This window comes from Echinops telfairi, unplaced genomic scaffold (genome assembly GCF_000313985.2).
Source record: "Echinops telfairi isolate 266 unplaced genomic scaffold, ASM31398v2 ScPeMD7_36;HRSCAF=134, whole genome shotgun sequence".
NCBI lineage: Eukaryota > Metazoa > Chordata > Mammalia > Afrosoricida > Tenrecidae > Echinops > Echinops telfairi.
Window position 1 is genome coordinate 1983476 of NW_022103934.1, and position 15450 is coordinate 1998925.

The following is a 15450-nucleotide window of genomic DNA, read 5'->3' on the forward strand; positions in this document are numbered from 1 at the left end:
GTCCTGTGCCCTCTTCATAATCACTGGTGTGCTTGAGCCTCTTGTCGCCTCCCTTAGGTGAGTCCATCTGGGTGGGGGGCGCCCCTGGTTTCCTCCGACCCTCTGCCTGACCAACCTGGATGTCCTGTCCTGATGACTGGCCTTCCCCAAGGCCACGTCCAAAGTAAGTCAGGTCACCCTGGCTTCAGAGGGGTCGTCTGCTTATGTCTGCTCGCAGGCTGATGCGCTCGTTTCTTGGCAGTGTGCGTGGTGTACTAGACTTCCTTCATCAGCATCGCCGTGTGAACGCGTCAGCGGTTGCTTGCCTTTGGTTTCCGTTGTCCACGCTTTCACACGCACGTGAGGTGACAGAGACCATCACTTGGATCAGCTGCACCTCAGCTGTCAAGGTCAAAGCCTTTGCCTTTGATCAGTCATCACGGCATCCTCCGCGCTGACGGCTGTCTGAACTGCACACGATGCTCATTTAGCCACTCGCCAACAGCCCTGCAAGGTGGGCGCAGGAATCGGCTCCGTTTACCGAGGAGGAAACAGAGACCCAGAGAGGCGGGACCGTGGGGGACACACAAACCCACGGTCTGATTGCGGGCTCTGCTCCCCATCATCTCGCTCTACGCTGCTATCCCAAGTGGGGGTAAGAAGTAGAGAAAAAAGACAAAAACAAGCTGTTTCGATCGTAAGGATGCTGTCCGGAAGACGCTGGTGATGTCACGCAGAAGCCTTTTTGGGAGGGCCGTGGGAGAAATCCCTGCCTGTTCTGGGCACCCAGAATAGTTCCTCTCTCTCCTGAGCATCTGGCCTGCTTTTGTCTCAGGACGCCAGGGACCGCATCAACGACCGGCTTTCCCTTTTTGAGTTGGCTGCTAAGGAGCGTGGAGCCAAATTTATGGCCCAGCCATATGCTGGTGGGCTCGGGTTTTGGAGGGATGAGTTTTTCTTAGCCTCATTTTTGGCTCTGACTTAGGTCCTTACTCTGTTTTTCTTCTTTGCCTCCCTTGCATATGGGAAAAAATTGTTTTTGAAGGAACTTTAAAAACACTCTTTATAAGGACAATAAGTGTTGACTGTAGAAAATGTCGAGCTAAGATCCGTTTCAAGACTGCTGTGATTACCCTTGCTATGGTTTGGTGCCTTCCGGTCAGAACCCACTCATGGACAACAGAATCAATGACCCAAGGCCTGGGCCTTGGCCACCCTGACAATGGTGGCCTTTAACCCCTTTGTTGCAGCCCCCGTGTGTTTGAGCCCAGCCCATTGAGAGTCCTGGTCTTTTTTCACCGACTCTCTACCGCACCAAGCATGATGTCCATCCTCCAGGGATGAGTCTCTCCTGAGGATAGGCCCAAACTATCCAGCTGTATGCACTGACTCCTAATGTCAAAGATGAAGAAACGGAAGTTTGGGGTTGTTTTTTTTTTTTTAAGACACTTCTGCAGCCTGAAATGGATCAAGAATGCAGTCGACATGCATGGATAATCATTGGTATTCACTGGAATGCAAAACGCAAAAGTTGGAAACGAAGAAGGACCGGGAGTTGGAGACAATGGCCTTCATGACAGAAATGACATCAGAGATCAAAGGGCAGGACTTTGCAAGACCGACGACTGATTCATCAGAAAGGCCTTTTCTTTCCCAACACAAAAAACCTTGCCAACCTCCCTGTTTAAATGGCTGCATCTTAAGTTTTGAGAGCAACACCCCCACCCACCCACACACACACACACACACACCGCCAATTATTGGACAGCTGGGGAGAGAATTCCAGTTGTCCAATTTGTTTAAACATCCTTGTCGTCAACGAGTGGCTGTCCACACGGTTTCCCTAGGCCAAATTCTGGGACTCAGATTGGCTGGGTTAAATGCCAATGCAGAGACCTGAAGGCTTGGGCTATGGATTGGCAAACTGCCAGTCCAGAGACGTCTAATTCCTGCTCTCATCTTTAATTGGCACGATCTCGTGGTGTTTTGCATATCCTTGTAAGCCACTTGGAATCCTCTCTGGAACATGGCAGGGGACAAAGAAGTATATAAGCCCCGAGACACCTCTGCTTCCTGATTGAATTACCCAGCCTCAAGCACCATGATATCCTCACTTATTAAGAGGCAGGCTCTTGCGCTCTAATCCCTGATAGCCAATGCTTAATGGGTGGCTGCCCCAGGGTCCTGCAGAAATCCCTGTGTCTCCAGGAAACATGAGGACTTGTTTTCCTGAACCAAGACGTTAGGGGGGCAGTGAAGCTGGAGGCTGAACTGATGATCATGGGCATGGCAGCGAGAAAAACTTCTCCTGTGTGGCTCATATTCCGTTAATCCTGGACCTCTGACGGAGCCTGGTGCTTAATTGGGGCAGCGGCCTCAGTGAAAGTCTTTTAAAAACCCAGCCAGAAAAGACGGTTTAAGGAACAGCTACTTGAGCAGAGAGCGTACCCTCTTAGAGCTCATTAGCAGGAATATTAAACTCTGAACCAAAAGCTCAGCCAAGAGTGTGGCTGCATCTCTAGCACGTAAGACACAGACCACCTGATGGGGAAGTTCTATATCTGGAGACCTGGGCAGGGGAGGGCAGGCATGGTGGGGGCTCACTCCTCCTGTTCTGATCGTCTCCCTTAGGTTAAGCCATTCTCTGTCATTGGGGCGCTGACCTCCCAAGGGTTTGAGACCCATGATTCCAGTCTGGGTGAGGTGGCATTTGGACTCGCCCAATGTTGAGCCTTCGAGGACATCCCAATGGCTCCTTGGGGACATGAACTTGACTATCTGTTTGAACTTGAACCCGCTGGGCAAAACTCAGGAGCTACGTGTGTCGAGATCTGGCAGCCAAACCCCAGGCATTTAATTACCCTGCTGCAGAGAACACTCCTGTGATGTGCGTCCAACTCAGGACGATTATTTTAGGAAAGCCACGGAGGCCCTCGCTCCGCGCCACTTAAACCCCGCTTCTCTTTTACAATTCAATATTTTATATGTGGAGAGAAAATGGCTTGTTTGCTTCAAAAGAAAGGCTAGGAAATGTAGGAAAGAGGTGGTTAATTATGTTGAAAGAGGCTGCGTCGTCTCTGCACAAAGGAGGATTTTCCAAAGGGGTGGTCGGTCCAAATCGTCTGGGGATCAGAGCCAGGAGCGCACAGGCGGGGCTGCTTGGGCACCTGTTCATTTATTCATTTCAAAGACCTGGATTTTGTCCCGAAAAAGAGGCAACATGGATTCTGCATTCTTCCAGAATTGATGGGGAGGGGGTGGTTTGTTTTTGGGGGTTTTTTTTGGTGGGGGCAGCCACAGCTCTCATTTTAGGTCAGGCTGCCTTAGAAAGGTTCACCTGGGAGGCATTCCAAGGAGCACCAATGGGGGCCAGGGGTGACACAGGAAGAAAAGGAAGTCCACGCAGGGTGAGTTATGGTGCAAGCTGATGCTGTGGGGCTCCCTGGGAGAGGGCAGAACCCAATCCTCATGGGTACCCAACTGGAGAGACAAGAAGCCTGGCGTTTTTGACTGTGTCCTGTGAGTCGCTGCAAGGACTTCCTGTCTACCAAGGCAGCATGGGCTCTGATCACAGAGCGAGCTCTCCATCACGGGGCATCCTGGGCACTTAACAGTGTGTCAGCTGGGTCACATCTGGGTGCAAGAAAGGCAGGGAAGTTGAGGTACGGCCATTTGCGCACGCAGGAGGAAGTACAGAGTCTTAAAGAAGGGATTGTCCCTGATTTAGGGAATGGTTTATAAAAGTCACAAAGAATGACTAATTACACTAGTTTCCAGTATTGAAACATATTGAATTCTTGCAGTCTGATCTTGACTATTTCTCCACCTGAATTTAGAGACCATCTGGAGAATTGATCTGACATCTACCAGGGACCAGAGTAGATGAGTTGTGGGATGATATCAGGTACATCAGACATGAAGAAAACAAGTCATTAAAAACACAGAGGGGAAAAAAAGACCAAAATGGATGTCAGAAGAGACTCTGAAAGTTGCTCTTGAACACAGAGTCGCTACTGAGGAAGGAAGAAAGGAAGCAAAAGAGCTGAACGGGAGATTTCAAAGGGCAGCCTGAGAAGACAGAGTAAAGCGTTACAATGACACGTGCAAAGAACTGGGGTTAGAAAATCCAAAGGGAAGAACACACGCAGCATTTCTCAAGCTGAAAGAGCTGCGGATACCATTCAAGCCCTGAGATGCAACAATGAAGGATCCTATGAGCAAGATATTGAGCAAAATAGGAAGTATCAAAAGAAGATGGAGGGAATATATCGAATCATTGCACCCTAAACAACTGATCAACGTTCACTCTTTTACACGGTAGCCATGTGTATTAGAGCCAATGGTACTCAAGGAAGAAGTACAAGCTGCACTGAAGTTACTGGCAAAAACAAAACAAAGCTCTAGGAAGTGATGTTTCCATGAACCGATGCAATGCTGGAAGCACTCACTCACCTATGTCAAGAAATTGGAATGCAGCTCCCTGATCAACCAACTAGAAGAGATCCATATTTATGCCCATTCCCAAGAAAGGCGATCCAAAAGAATGCAGAAATAGTCAAACAACATCATTAACATCACATACAAATAAAACTCTGCTGAAAAATAACGTTGAAACGGTTGCAGCAGACCAACAGGGAGCGATCAGAAATTCAGGCTGAACTCAGAAGCGGGTGTGGAACAAAGGAGATCATTGCTGATGTCAGACGGAGCTTGGCTGAAAGCAGAAACTACCAGAAAGATGTTTACTTGTGTTTCATTGACTATGCAAAAGCCTTTGACTCCGAGGGGATCATAACAATTTACGGACAATGGTGCAAAGAATGCGAATCCAAGAGCCCTTCCCTGGGCCCGTGAAGTACACAGACGGAGAGGCAGCTGTTGGAACCAAACCTCAGGGAACTGCGTGAAAGTTAGGAAAGGAGTGAATCAAAGTTGGACTGCCTCACCATACGTATTCAATGTGTACGCTGAGCAGGTCCTGTGAGCTACTAGTCTGTGTGGCATCAGGACGGGAAGAAGACTCATCAACAGGCCACAACAGGCAGACGACGCCCCCTTGGGTGCTGAAAGTGAAGTGGGCTTGCAGTACTCAGTGACTAGGATGGAAGACTACAACCTTCACCTGAGCCTCGAGAAAGCGATCCTCACAACCAGACCTGTGCTGTATGTTGAGAAGCCGAGGGAAGATGGAGCTTGTCACATACTTCATTTCAGCTGGATCCAGAGACAACACCAGGGTGAGGATGGTGCAGCCCTGGGCTGGCTTTCGGTCTCTCGTCCACCAGGTCGCGATGAGTTAGAACCGACGCAATGGCACCGGTCAACAATCAGTACCCGTGGGTGCAGCAGTCAGGAAGTCAAAGGACATATTGTATCGGGCAAATCTGCTGCCAAAGACCTCTTCGTTAAAGTGTTAAAAAGTAAGTACATAGAAAGCAGATGTTTTGAGAATGATGATGGCAACAAATGTACACATGTGCTTGACACAATGGATGGATGGATGGATTGTGATCAAAGTTGTACGAGCCCCCAATAAAATGATTAAATAAATAATTTTAAAAAGATTCGTAAGAGCCCTCAATAAAATGTGTGTTTTTTTTTTAAATAAATATGTCATCATGGCATTTTCAAAATCCTATGTATGGGAAAGCTGGACAATGAATAAGGGAGAATGAAGAAGTGATGCTTTTGAGTTGTGGTGTTGGTGAAGACTACTGCATAGACCAGAAGAACTAGCTGGCAGAAGAAACAAACAAGCCTGTCTTGAAAGTATAGCTAGAACGCTCCTTAGAAGCAAAGATGGCCAGAGTTTGTCTCAAGTACTTTGGGCATGTTATCAGGAGGGGACGAGTCCCTGGAGGGCATCAAGCTCTTGGTAAAGGAAAGGGTCGTCAAAAAACAGGAACCCCTCAACCAGGTGATTGACACAGCGGCGGCAACACGAGGCGCAGACACAGCGAAGACTGTGGATAGGGCGCAGGGTGGGGCAGTGGTCAGTACAGGAGGTGGTCGTGAGGCGGCTCAATAGCACTTAGCATCGACAACAGATCTTTACAGGAGCAGATCGCCAAAGCGTTTCTTCTGCGCCGCTGCTGGAGAAGTATTTTTGGAACAAATGAAATCATGATGTGCTGCAAAAAAACGTTATAGGGGAACCGATTACAAGAATCTACATATAACCTCCTCCCTGGGGGGTGGACAGCAGAGAAGAGGGCAGGGGGAGACGTTGGACAGTGTAACATATGACAAAATAATAATAATTTATGAATTATGAAGGGTTCATCAGGGAAGGGAGAATGGGGAGGGAGGGGGAAAATGAGGAGCCAATATTAAGGGCTCAAGGAGAAGGCCAATGTGTTGAGAATGATGATGACAACAAATGTACTTATGTACTTGACACAATGGATGGATGGATGGATGGATTGTGATAAGAATTGTATGAGCCCCCAATAAAGTGATTTAAAAAAAAACCCCAAAAAACGTTCTGTTCGGAGGAAGCTCCAGGGAGCCTGAGTGAGGGCCAGCAGCTCCATCCAGGGAGCAACCCCATGCTTCCTGAACAGGGTTCCTCAGATCCCTCCAGAAGCTGGTCTGGTTTTTCGGTGACAAGCGTGTCCCTTTCTCTCCCCTTCTCACTCACTCAGTCTCTAAAGTTAAGCTTTAATGTCACTTCCCTGAGAAGCCCAGCCTGGATAAGACTGCTGCACTCCCCGCAGCGTGTGGTTCTAGAAGCATTCGTGGGGGTATGTGTTTGAAGTCCATCTCCTCTACGAGCTCCATGGGGCAATGTTTCCTTCACTCCTTCGTAACCCCCGCCTCAGGCCCTATGCCTGGCCCAGAAGAGTCACTCACTGGGTATTTTTACATACGTTGGGAAAAAGAACAGTTCTCTTGGGTTCTCCAATAGATGTCAGCCTTTCAAAGTCACTAGTAAGTGCTGCCGAAAAGAAACATTTTTTCCCACCCACAAAGCATGACTCTACGTGACCAGCAGAAATGTTTTCAAACACACTGGCTAGGCTCATCCGTGTGTGAAGGAGCGTGGCTTGGGAGCCACGGCCATAGTTGAGTGTTATAAACAGACTGGAGGTTTGCTGCAGGAGTCTGAAGGCAGTGCCTTGCAGTCCAGGGTTCAGGAAGCTCCAGGAGCATTCTGCCTTCCTTGGACCATCACTTTGCCTGGGCTTCTTAGAGGTGAGAGGACACGCAGGTCATGCTTGTTGCTGTTCAGTCATGTGTGAGCCTATTGCTGTCGTCAGTGGGTCAAGCCATCCTCATTTTCGCTGCCTATTTCACCAAGCACCATGTCCATGTCCAGGGACTGGTCTCTCAATAGGTCAAAAGTGTGAGGCTCACCACCCTCGCTTCTCAGGAGCAAAATGGCTGTATGGCCTATAAGATAGATGTGGTTGTTCTTCTGGAAGTCCAGGATTCTTCCCCAACACCCTCGTTCAAATGCCTCAGTTCTTCTGCCTGAACTGGCACCTGCTGATCCAACCACTGAACTTACCAGGGCCTGGGTCAGGGGCACCTTAATCCTCAAAATGACACCCTTGTCTTCAACACCTTAGAGAGCTCTTGTGCAGCAGATCTGTCCAATGTAATCCACCCGTGGAGTTCTTGACCGCTGTTTCCATGAACATCAGTTGTGGGTCCTAGCAGAGGGAAATCCTTGATAACTTCATCCCCCCCCACACCCCATTTATCATGATGTTGTCTGTTGGTCCCTTAGATATAGCCACAGCCTGTCACCATGGGCGTGGGAAGTCGAGAAGGAAGTCCAGCTTGGGGGTCGTAGTGAGTGGGTGATTGTGGAGGCGGGATTGCACGGTGTATAAGAGAATGAATTTCCGTCTTGTGGAAGGGCTCCGATTCCTTAATTCCTTGGAATGGGAGAGTGAGTTTAAATTCTCTCCATTGCTGCCTCATCGTGCTTCTGGACCCTTTAGTCTTTCCATCGGAAAAACGGGGCTGCATGAGGAGGGACTGAGCTCAGCCCAGGGCCTGGCACATTCCACTGGCCAACAAAAGGCATCTGTCATGACCCCATGGGGTGGTTCGAACCCCCTGTTGGGTTGCTGCTCTTTGACCCCAGCCTGACCTCTCTACAGACCCTCTTCCAGAGCCCAGAGGAGGGCTGGCAGCTGTACACCTCAGCTCAGGCCCCGGATGGAAAATGTATCTGCACCGCAGTCATCCCTGCACAAAGCACCTGCTCCCGAGACGGCCGCAGTCGAGAGCTTCGGCAGCTGATGGAGAAGGTAGGAGCCTTCTAGGTACCCGAGGGACTGAGACCGTTCCCTGCTCCACTTTACCCTCCCTCCACCCCATGCAGGTCAGAGGGGACCAGAAGGGCTGTTCCGAGCTGGCTGAGAATCCAACTCCCCTCCTCTGGATATATCTTTCAACATCTGTTCATTGTACCGGTGACTTTCAGTGTCCACAAGGAACCCTGGTGGTGTTGAGGGGGTTAAGAGCCAACAGCAAGCTCAGTGGTTCCAACCCACAGAAGGAAGTTGAGGCTGTCTGCTCCTGTAAAGATTTACAGTCTGGTATCAAGCATCATCAGAACAAAAAATCACATCATTGTGAATGAGGGGGAGTGCGGAGTGGAGACCCAAAGCCCATCTGTAGGTAATTGGACATCCCTTATGGAAGAGTCACGGGGAGGAGATGAGCCAGTCAGGGTGCAGTGTAGCTACGATGAAACATACAATTTTCCTGTAGTTCCTAAATGCTTCCTCCCCCCACCACTATCATGATCCCAATTCTGCCTTACAAGTCTGGCTAGACCAGAGGATGCACACTGGTATAGATAGAAACTGGAAACACAGGGAATCCAGGGCGGATGATCCCTTCAGGACCAGTGATGAGAGTGTCGATACCAGGGAGGGTGGAGGGAGGGTGGGGTGGAAAGGGGGAACTGATTACAAGGATCTATAGATAACCTCCTCCCTGGGGGATGGACAACAGAAAAGTGGGTGAAGGGAGACGTCGGACAGGGCAAGAGATGACAAAATAATAATTTATAAATTATCAAGGGCTCATGAGGGAGGGGGGAGCGGGGAGGGAGGGGAAAAATGAGGACCTGATGCCAGAGGCTGAAGTGGAGAGCAAATGTTTTGAGAATGATGAGGGCAGTGAATGTACAAATGTGCTTTACACAATGGATGGATGTGTGGATTGTGATGAATTGTATGAGCCCCTCATAAAATGATTAAAACCAAAAAAGATTTGCAGTCTGGGAACCCCTCAGGAGTGGTTCCGCTCTGTCTGTCAGGGTCTCTAGGTGTTGGAATGAGTGGGTTATTGGCGCCCACGGTCCGTCTTGGGCTGTTGGGTTTCTGACGGCTTACAAGCTCTCACAACAGGAAGCACACTGTTCAGGAAGGTTTGCGTGTTTCCAGAAGCATCCTCAGTGGTGTCTTTGATAGAGTTCACCTCAGCCGGGTAGAGGAGGAGGATGGGGACCCTACAGTAGACAGAGGGGGTGTGTGTGGGGGGATTTGAGTTCCTGCATTCAGCTGCGAAGTTACTTGTGGAGCGCCTCCTTTGTGCCAGGCTGCACCCTGGGGGTGTAGAGGTGGATAAGATGCCGCTGATTCACTCACCTGCCGGAAGCAGACAAGTGAGAACATTCCAGAGGATGGCTAACCTGGGCAAGAGGAGAGTGCGTGAGTTCCCTTTAGACAAGGTGGTCAGGGAAGGCCTGAGGTGGTGAGACACGAAGAATGTCAGAGAGCCAAGGGGACAGCCATAGAAAGATGGAGGCGGCTCAGCGTCCCAAGTTGAGGGGCCAGCAAGCACAAAGAGGGGGAGTACAGCAGCTCAGAGCCTGAGGACCAGTGTCTGAGGACAACGAGGGTGAGGGCTCGGGACCTACAGGTCCTGGTGAGCAGGGGAAAGAGGGAGCTCTCTTTGAGGACTACGGACTGCAGATCTTGTGGGAAGCAGGGAGGAGGTGGTTGGTGGCGGTGACTTGACCAGGTAGGAGTCTGGGAGTATGGATGGGTTGAGGATGTCATATGGAGGTTCCTGGTAAGATCAGGGAGGAGAAGGCGCCCGGTCTGTTCAGTATTGGGCCTTGTCTGTAGCTTCCCTGAGACGGGGTGTGGGAAAGGAATCTCTGCTCCCTAGCGGTCCCCCTCCCCAGGTCCAGAATGTGTCCCAGTCCATGGAAGTCCTTGAGTTGCGGACGTATCGAGACCTCCAGTATGTGCGCGGCATGGAGACGCTGATGCGGAGCCTGGATGCACGGCTCCGGGGGGCCGATGGGTCCCTCTCCACCAAGAGCTTCCAGGTGGGCTGCTCAAGACTTGGGTCAGAGTTTGGGGAAATCGTTGGGGGTGGGGGTGGGGGTGGGGTGTTAATTATTTCCAACAGTGGGGTCATATCGGGGAAGAGCCAAGGGTTGCCTGGTATCTAGAACCCATAGAGGTCCGGCGTGAGTCAAAATATCAAGGACCAGGTAGGCGTCAGAGATGAGAGATTAGTGATACCGGGAGGGTGGGGTGGAAAGGGGGAACCAATTACAAGGATCTACGTATACCCTCCTCCCTGGGGGATGGACAACAGAAAAGTGGGTGAAGGGAGACATCGGACAGTGTAAGATATGACAAAATAATAATTTATAAATTATCAAGGGTTCGTGAGGGAGGGGGGGTGGGGGAGCGGGGAAAATGAGTTGATGCCAGGGGCTTAAGTGGAGAGCAAATGTTTTGAGAATGATGATGGCAACGAATGGACAGATGTGAGAATGATGGCAACAAATGGACAGATGTGCTTGACACAAGTGATGTATGTGTGGATTGTGATAAGAGTTGAACGAGCCCGCAATAAAATGATTTTTTTAAAAAGATGAGATGAAGTGAGGATCAGAGGTCGAAGTTGGGTATAGGTCAAATGTCAGCATTGAAGTTCAGTGATGATGTCACCTTGGTGGGCAGGAACTGAAGGACAGGATGACAGAACTGTTGCCCCTGAGCCTAGTCCTGGAGCAGTACAAGGCAGACACACGGACCATCGTGCGCCTTCGGGAGGAGGTGAGGAACCTCTCCGGCAGTCTGGCAGCCATCCAGGAAGAGATGGGTGCCTATGGGTACGAGGACCTGCAGCAACGAGTCATGGCTCTGGAGGCCCGGCTCCATGCCTGCGCCCAGAAGCTGGGTATGCCTTCCCTCCTGTCTCTGACCCCTGACCTTCATGCCCAACCTCAATACCACCTGGGTGCCCAGAGCCTGAGCATGATTTAGATCTCTAACCTCTAAGCTTTGACCCCGACCTCCCTACACGAGGCCGAACCTGTCCTCAGAAGCTGTGCTCAGAATGGCCCCCGACCCTTCACTTCCAACTCCTTACCCCCGCTCAACTCGATTCCATATTAGGGCCAGATATCTGTATCCTCCTTCACCCCGGATCCGAGCTCTTCCCATCTTGATCCCCAATACCTCACCCTTGCCCTGCCTCCCTTGAACTCTTCTCACCCCACTCTCACTCCTGTTCCGGCCCTCAGGCTGTGGGAAGCTGACTGGGGTCAGTAACCCCATCACCATTCGGGCCATGGGGTCTCGCTTTGGCTCCTGGATGACTGACACGATGGCCCCCAGTGCGGATAGCCGGGTGAGTGGCCGTGCCAACCCGTGGGGAGGGGGAGGGACATAGCCCATGGCTGCCCAGCGGTGCCACACCAATGACTCCTGTAGCCCAAAGTGTGGTGTGTGGCCCTCCCCTTGATGGTCTAGTGACCACCAACTGACCGAGGGCTTTGCCATCCGGTGAACTCACATAGCCTATTAACCTCCCATCATGACTGTATCAGGACTAGTGGTTACTGAGTACCACTGACCAGCTCCCAATGACCATTCATCTCTCCGTACCCGGTGACCAGTACTTTCCCAAGAGCTAGAGATGGGCCCCCTCCGGCCCCACTGAGTGACATCTGGACTTACAGTGGCCTCCATAGTTGTGACTGCCATGTGACACCCCCCCCCAACTGTCCATCAACAGTGACCTTCTAGTGACTAATGGAGCCCCCTGGTGGCCGTGGAACGTCATAAGTTACAGAGAGTGACTAACCTTCAACCCATTATGATCCTTAGGTTCTTAGGGATTATGAGAAACGAATGGCTAACTAAAAGCTTGGGTGTAGCATCAGATTCCTATCCCAGTCCCACTACTTCTTGGGAGGTCCCTTAATGCCTCCGAGCTGCAATTTCCCTACCTTCAAAGTGATCGTGATCCTATCAGCGCTGTGGTGTATACACCACTTAACTCAACAGCCAGCACTACTAACAAGGGTGCTCCCAAGTGCTAATGAACATGATGGCAATGGCACTGGGTCAGGGTTACCGGTGTTACCCCCATGGGCGATGAATTCAAATGAGCTTTTATCACGCTGTGCCTTCCCAGGGTCCACTGACTGTCCAGTGCCCAGGGACCAGTGACTTTCTGGGCCACGGGAATCCCCAGGGACTGCAATTCCCCATGCTCCTTATGGACCGGGCACCGACCACTCAGTGGCTGTCTCCAGGCATTCCCTGACCAAACGATCTCAGTCATTGAGACGGGGATTGGTCCTGGGTGGTCAGACGGACTGTTGACCTCAAATGGCCCTGGCTGACCCCTACCTTGCTGCTGGGAATCCCGGGTCCCTGGCGGTGGCTCCCACCGCGACCAATGGCTGCTCTTGCAGGTCTGGTACATGGATGGCTACTACAAAGGCCGGCGGGTCCTGGAGTTCCGCACCCTGGGAGACTTCATCAAAGGCCAGAACTTTATCCAGCACCTGCTGCCCCAGCCCTGGGCAGGCACGGGCCACGTGGTGTACAACGGCTCGCTCTTCTACAACAAGTACCAGAGCAACGTGGTCGTCAAGTACCACTTCCGCTCCCGCTCCGTGCTCGTGCAGAGGAGCCTCCCCGGCGCAGGTTACAATAACACCTTCCCCTACTCCTGGGGTGGCTTCTCCGACATGGACTTCATGGTGGACGAGAGTGGGCTCTGGGCCGTGTACACCACCAACCAGAACGCAGGCAACATCGTGGTCAGCCGGCTGGACCCGCACACCCTCGAGGTCATGCGGTCCTGGGACACCGGCTACCCCAAGCGCAGCGCCGGCGAGACCTTCATGATCTGCGGCGTGCTCTACGTGACCAACTCCCACCTGGCTGGGGCCAAGGTGTACTTCGCCTACTTCACCAACACGTCCAGCTACGAGTACACGGACGTGCCCTTCCACAACCAGTACTCCCACATCTCCATGCTGGATTACAACCCCCGCGAGCGGGCACTCTACACCTGGAACAACGGCCACCAGGTGCTCTACAACGTCACGCTCTTCCACGTCATCAGCACGGCGGGGGACCCCTAGGGGCTGCCCCGCCAGGGCCCCCGGGGGTCCTTTCCACTCGGCCTGTCTCCCTAATGAATTCTCTTCTCTCATGTCTCCTCTCCTCTCCCATGCCTTTCTGCCAGGCTTCTGTTCAAGCCCTTGCATTTCTACCGTGGCCTGCCGTTCCTCCCCTCTCCTTTTGATGCTCCATTTCTGTATCTCACTGCCCTCTCCTTGCCAAGCCCCACACCCCTCTTTTTTTGATGCCCCTGCTTCTTTCGACCTCTTTTCATCAAAGACTTTCCCGTCTCTCTTCCCATCTGGTTCTCTTTATCTCTCCCTCCTCCCTCTCTGCTTCCCACCCACACCCTTCCCCACCACCCTCTTCCAAAGGAGTTGAGTGCATGAATCTGTTCCTTTTTTTATTTCCACGTTTTCTTTCTGGGATTGCTGGAATAAACGGGACCTTTGACGTGAGGGCACTTGGGCCGTTCTTTTGCGTCCAGTAGGGGCCAAGGAAGAAGGGGTCAGGTGGACGCCGACTCCTGGTGGGGCTGGGCCCCCCAGTTCCAGGACTTGAGCTTAAGTGACCTGAGGAAAGTAGGGCTAGCATTGGGCTGGGGCTGGCGCTCACCACTCACTGAAGCAAGACCCAACGCAGAAATGGTTTCGATCGAAAACAATTTGTTTAAAAGCAGTGTGATCCAAACAAACGAGGAGGCTCGAAACGATGAAAATTGGCCTCAAATGAATATGCCCTATCAGGGGTTTTCGCTGATCGATCACACTGGCGCATTATCAGAGCAGTCAGGCAACTTTTTCAGGGGTTTTTAACAATTTGGCTGCTCTTAAGAACTTAGATGGGTTTTTTTTTCTTTTTTAAAAAAAAACTCCATTTACTTTCGTCATTTCAACATCATTTTAAGCAAATCTTATCTGAGACGATGCTGTTCAATGCCTTTGGTGAACACACTACCCCCCACCCCTATACCCCAGCCACTGTTCTGGCCGGGACTGGCCAGGGATGGATTCCCACTTGGGGTGGGGCAGGCAAGGGCAGGGAGTCTAGATGGCAGGAGGGTAAGACAGGGAGTCTGGAAGGGATTGACCCAAACTCAGAACCACGCTCTGCCACCAAGGCGGTTCTAACTCACAGCGACCCTTTAGGATAGGGTTAGAACTGCCCCAGTGGGTTTCTAAGACTGTAACTCTTTATGGGAGTAGAAAGCCTCGTCTTCCTCCTGAGGAGCGGCTGGTGGTTTCAAACTGCTGACTTTTCGGTTACAGCCCAACGTGTGAGCACTACGTCATGAGGGCTCCCTGGAAAGGAATAAGGGGCAGACTAAACCCTCAGTCTTAAAGAAATGGCTAAAAGGAAGCTGGGAGCCACAGAGGGGGCCCAAGACGAGGGTGTGCGTTAGACCTGACTGGTAGGGTAGGGCTGGGGACCACTGGAGTGTCATGGGCTGTGACAGTGTGGAGGGCAGCAAGAGGGTGGGGACTGTCTCTGGGGCCCAGTTCTTCTGAGAGAGAAGGGAGGTGGTGGTGCAGGGGACTCCTAGTGTTCCCCCAACTTACAGCCCCACTGAGTCTGGATCAGAACCTTATGAACAGCAGCCTCGTGGGGTGGGGTTGATGGAGGCCAGAGAGGAAGAGCTGCCCCACCCCCACCCGGTCCCGCCCCATCTCTAATTAATGGCCTCCCTGATTAAATCATCTCCGCTCTGTGCTGGGATCTCCAGGAACGCGGGCACCGAGGCCATATTGGGAATGAAACCGATGAATAATAAATGCAACTGCCTAATGCGCTCATTTAAAACCAATTTCTACAGGAATCTTCAGGAAAAGCAATTAATTTCCATTTAAATTAACAAACGACATCGAAAGCGAATCGATCCCTGAGTTAGCACATCGCGAGGCTCTTCGCTCCACACTCAGACGAGATGGTGATGGGGGGATTAGAACAGCTGCACCCTGTCCCCCAACTCATTCTTGTTCGGAGGCAAATCCCATAGTGGGGTGAGGTGGGGTGTGGGCGGCAGGCCAGGCTTCCCTCATTCAGGATCCTCCGTATGTCGGATCAGGCACCTGACACAGCAGTGGTCCAAAGGTCAGTTGGACCTGGAGACCCACCTCCTCAC

General features: G+C 51.6%; 1 protein-coding gene across 1 annotated transcript; it reads left to right on the top strand.

Moving 5' to 3' along the window:
• Nucleotides 1–8068: 8068 nt before the first annotated feature.
• OLFM2 (olfactomedin 2) lies at nt 8069–13786 on the top strand. The gene is made up of 5 exons (XM_004716853.3): nt 8069–8240; nt 10133–10279; nt 10926–11145; nt 11492–11598; nt 12671–13786. Exons 1-5 carry the CDS (start codon nt 8232–8234, stop codon nt 13346–13348), a joined length of 1161 nt encoding a protein of 386 aa, XP_004716910.2. The 5' UTR covers nt 8069–8231; the 3' UTR covers nt 13349–13786.
• The last annotated feature ends 1664 nt before the right edge of the window (nt 13787–15450 follow it).

Excerpts from the sequence above, each read along its gene's own strand:
- OLFM2 (XM_004716853.3), top strand. Across the intron at positions 10,280-10,925 it reads TCTCCACCAAGAGCTTCCAG|GAACTGAAGGACAGGATGAC; the intron begins GTGGGCTGCTCA and ends CTTGGTGGGCAG. Across the intron at positions 11,599-12,670 it reads CCCCCAGTGCGGATAGCCGG|GTCTGGTACATGGATGGCTA; the intron begins GTGAGTGGCCGT and ends CTGCTCTTGCAG.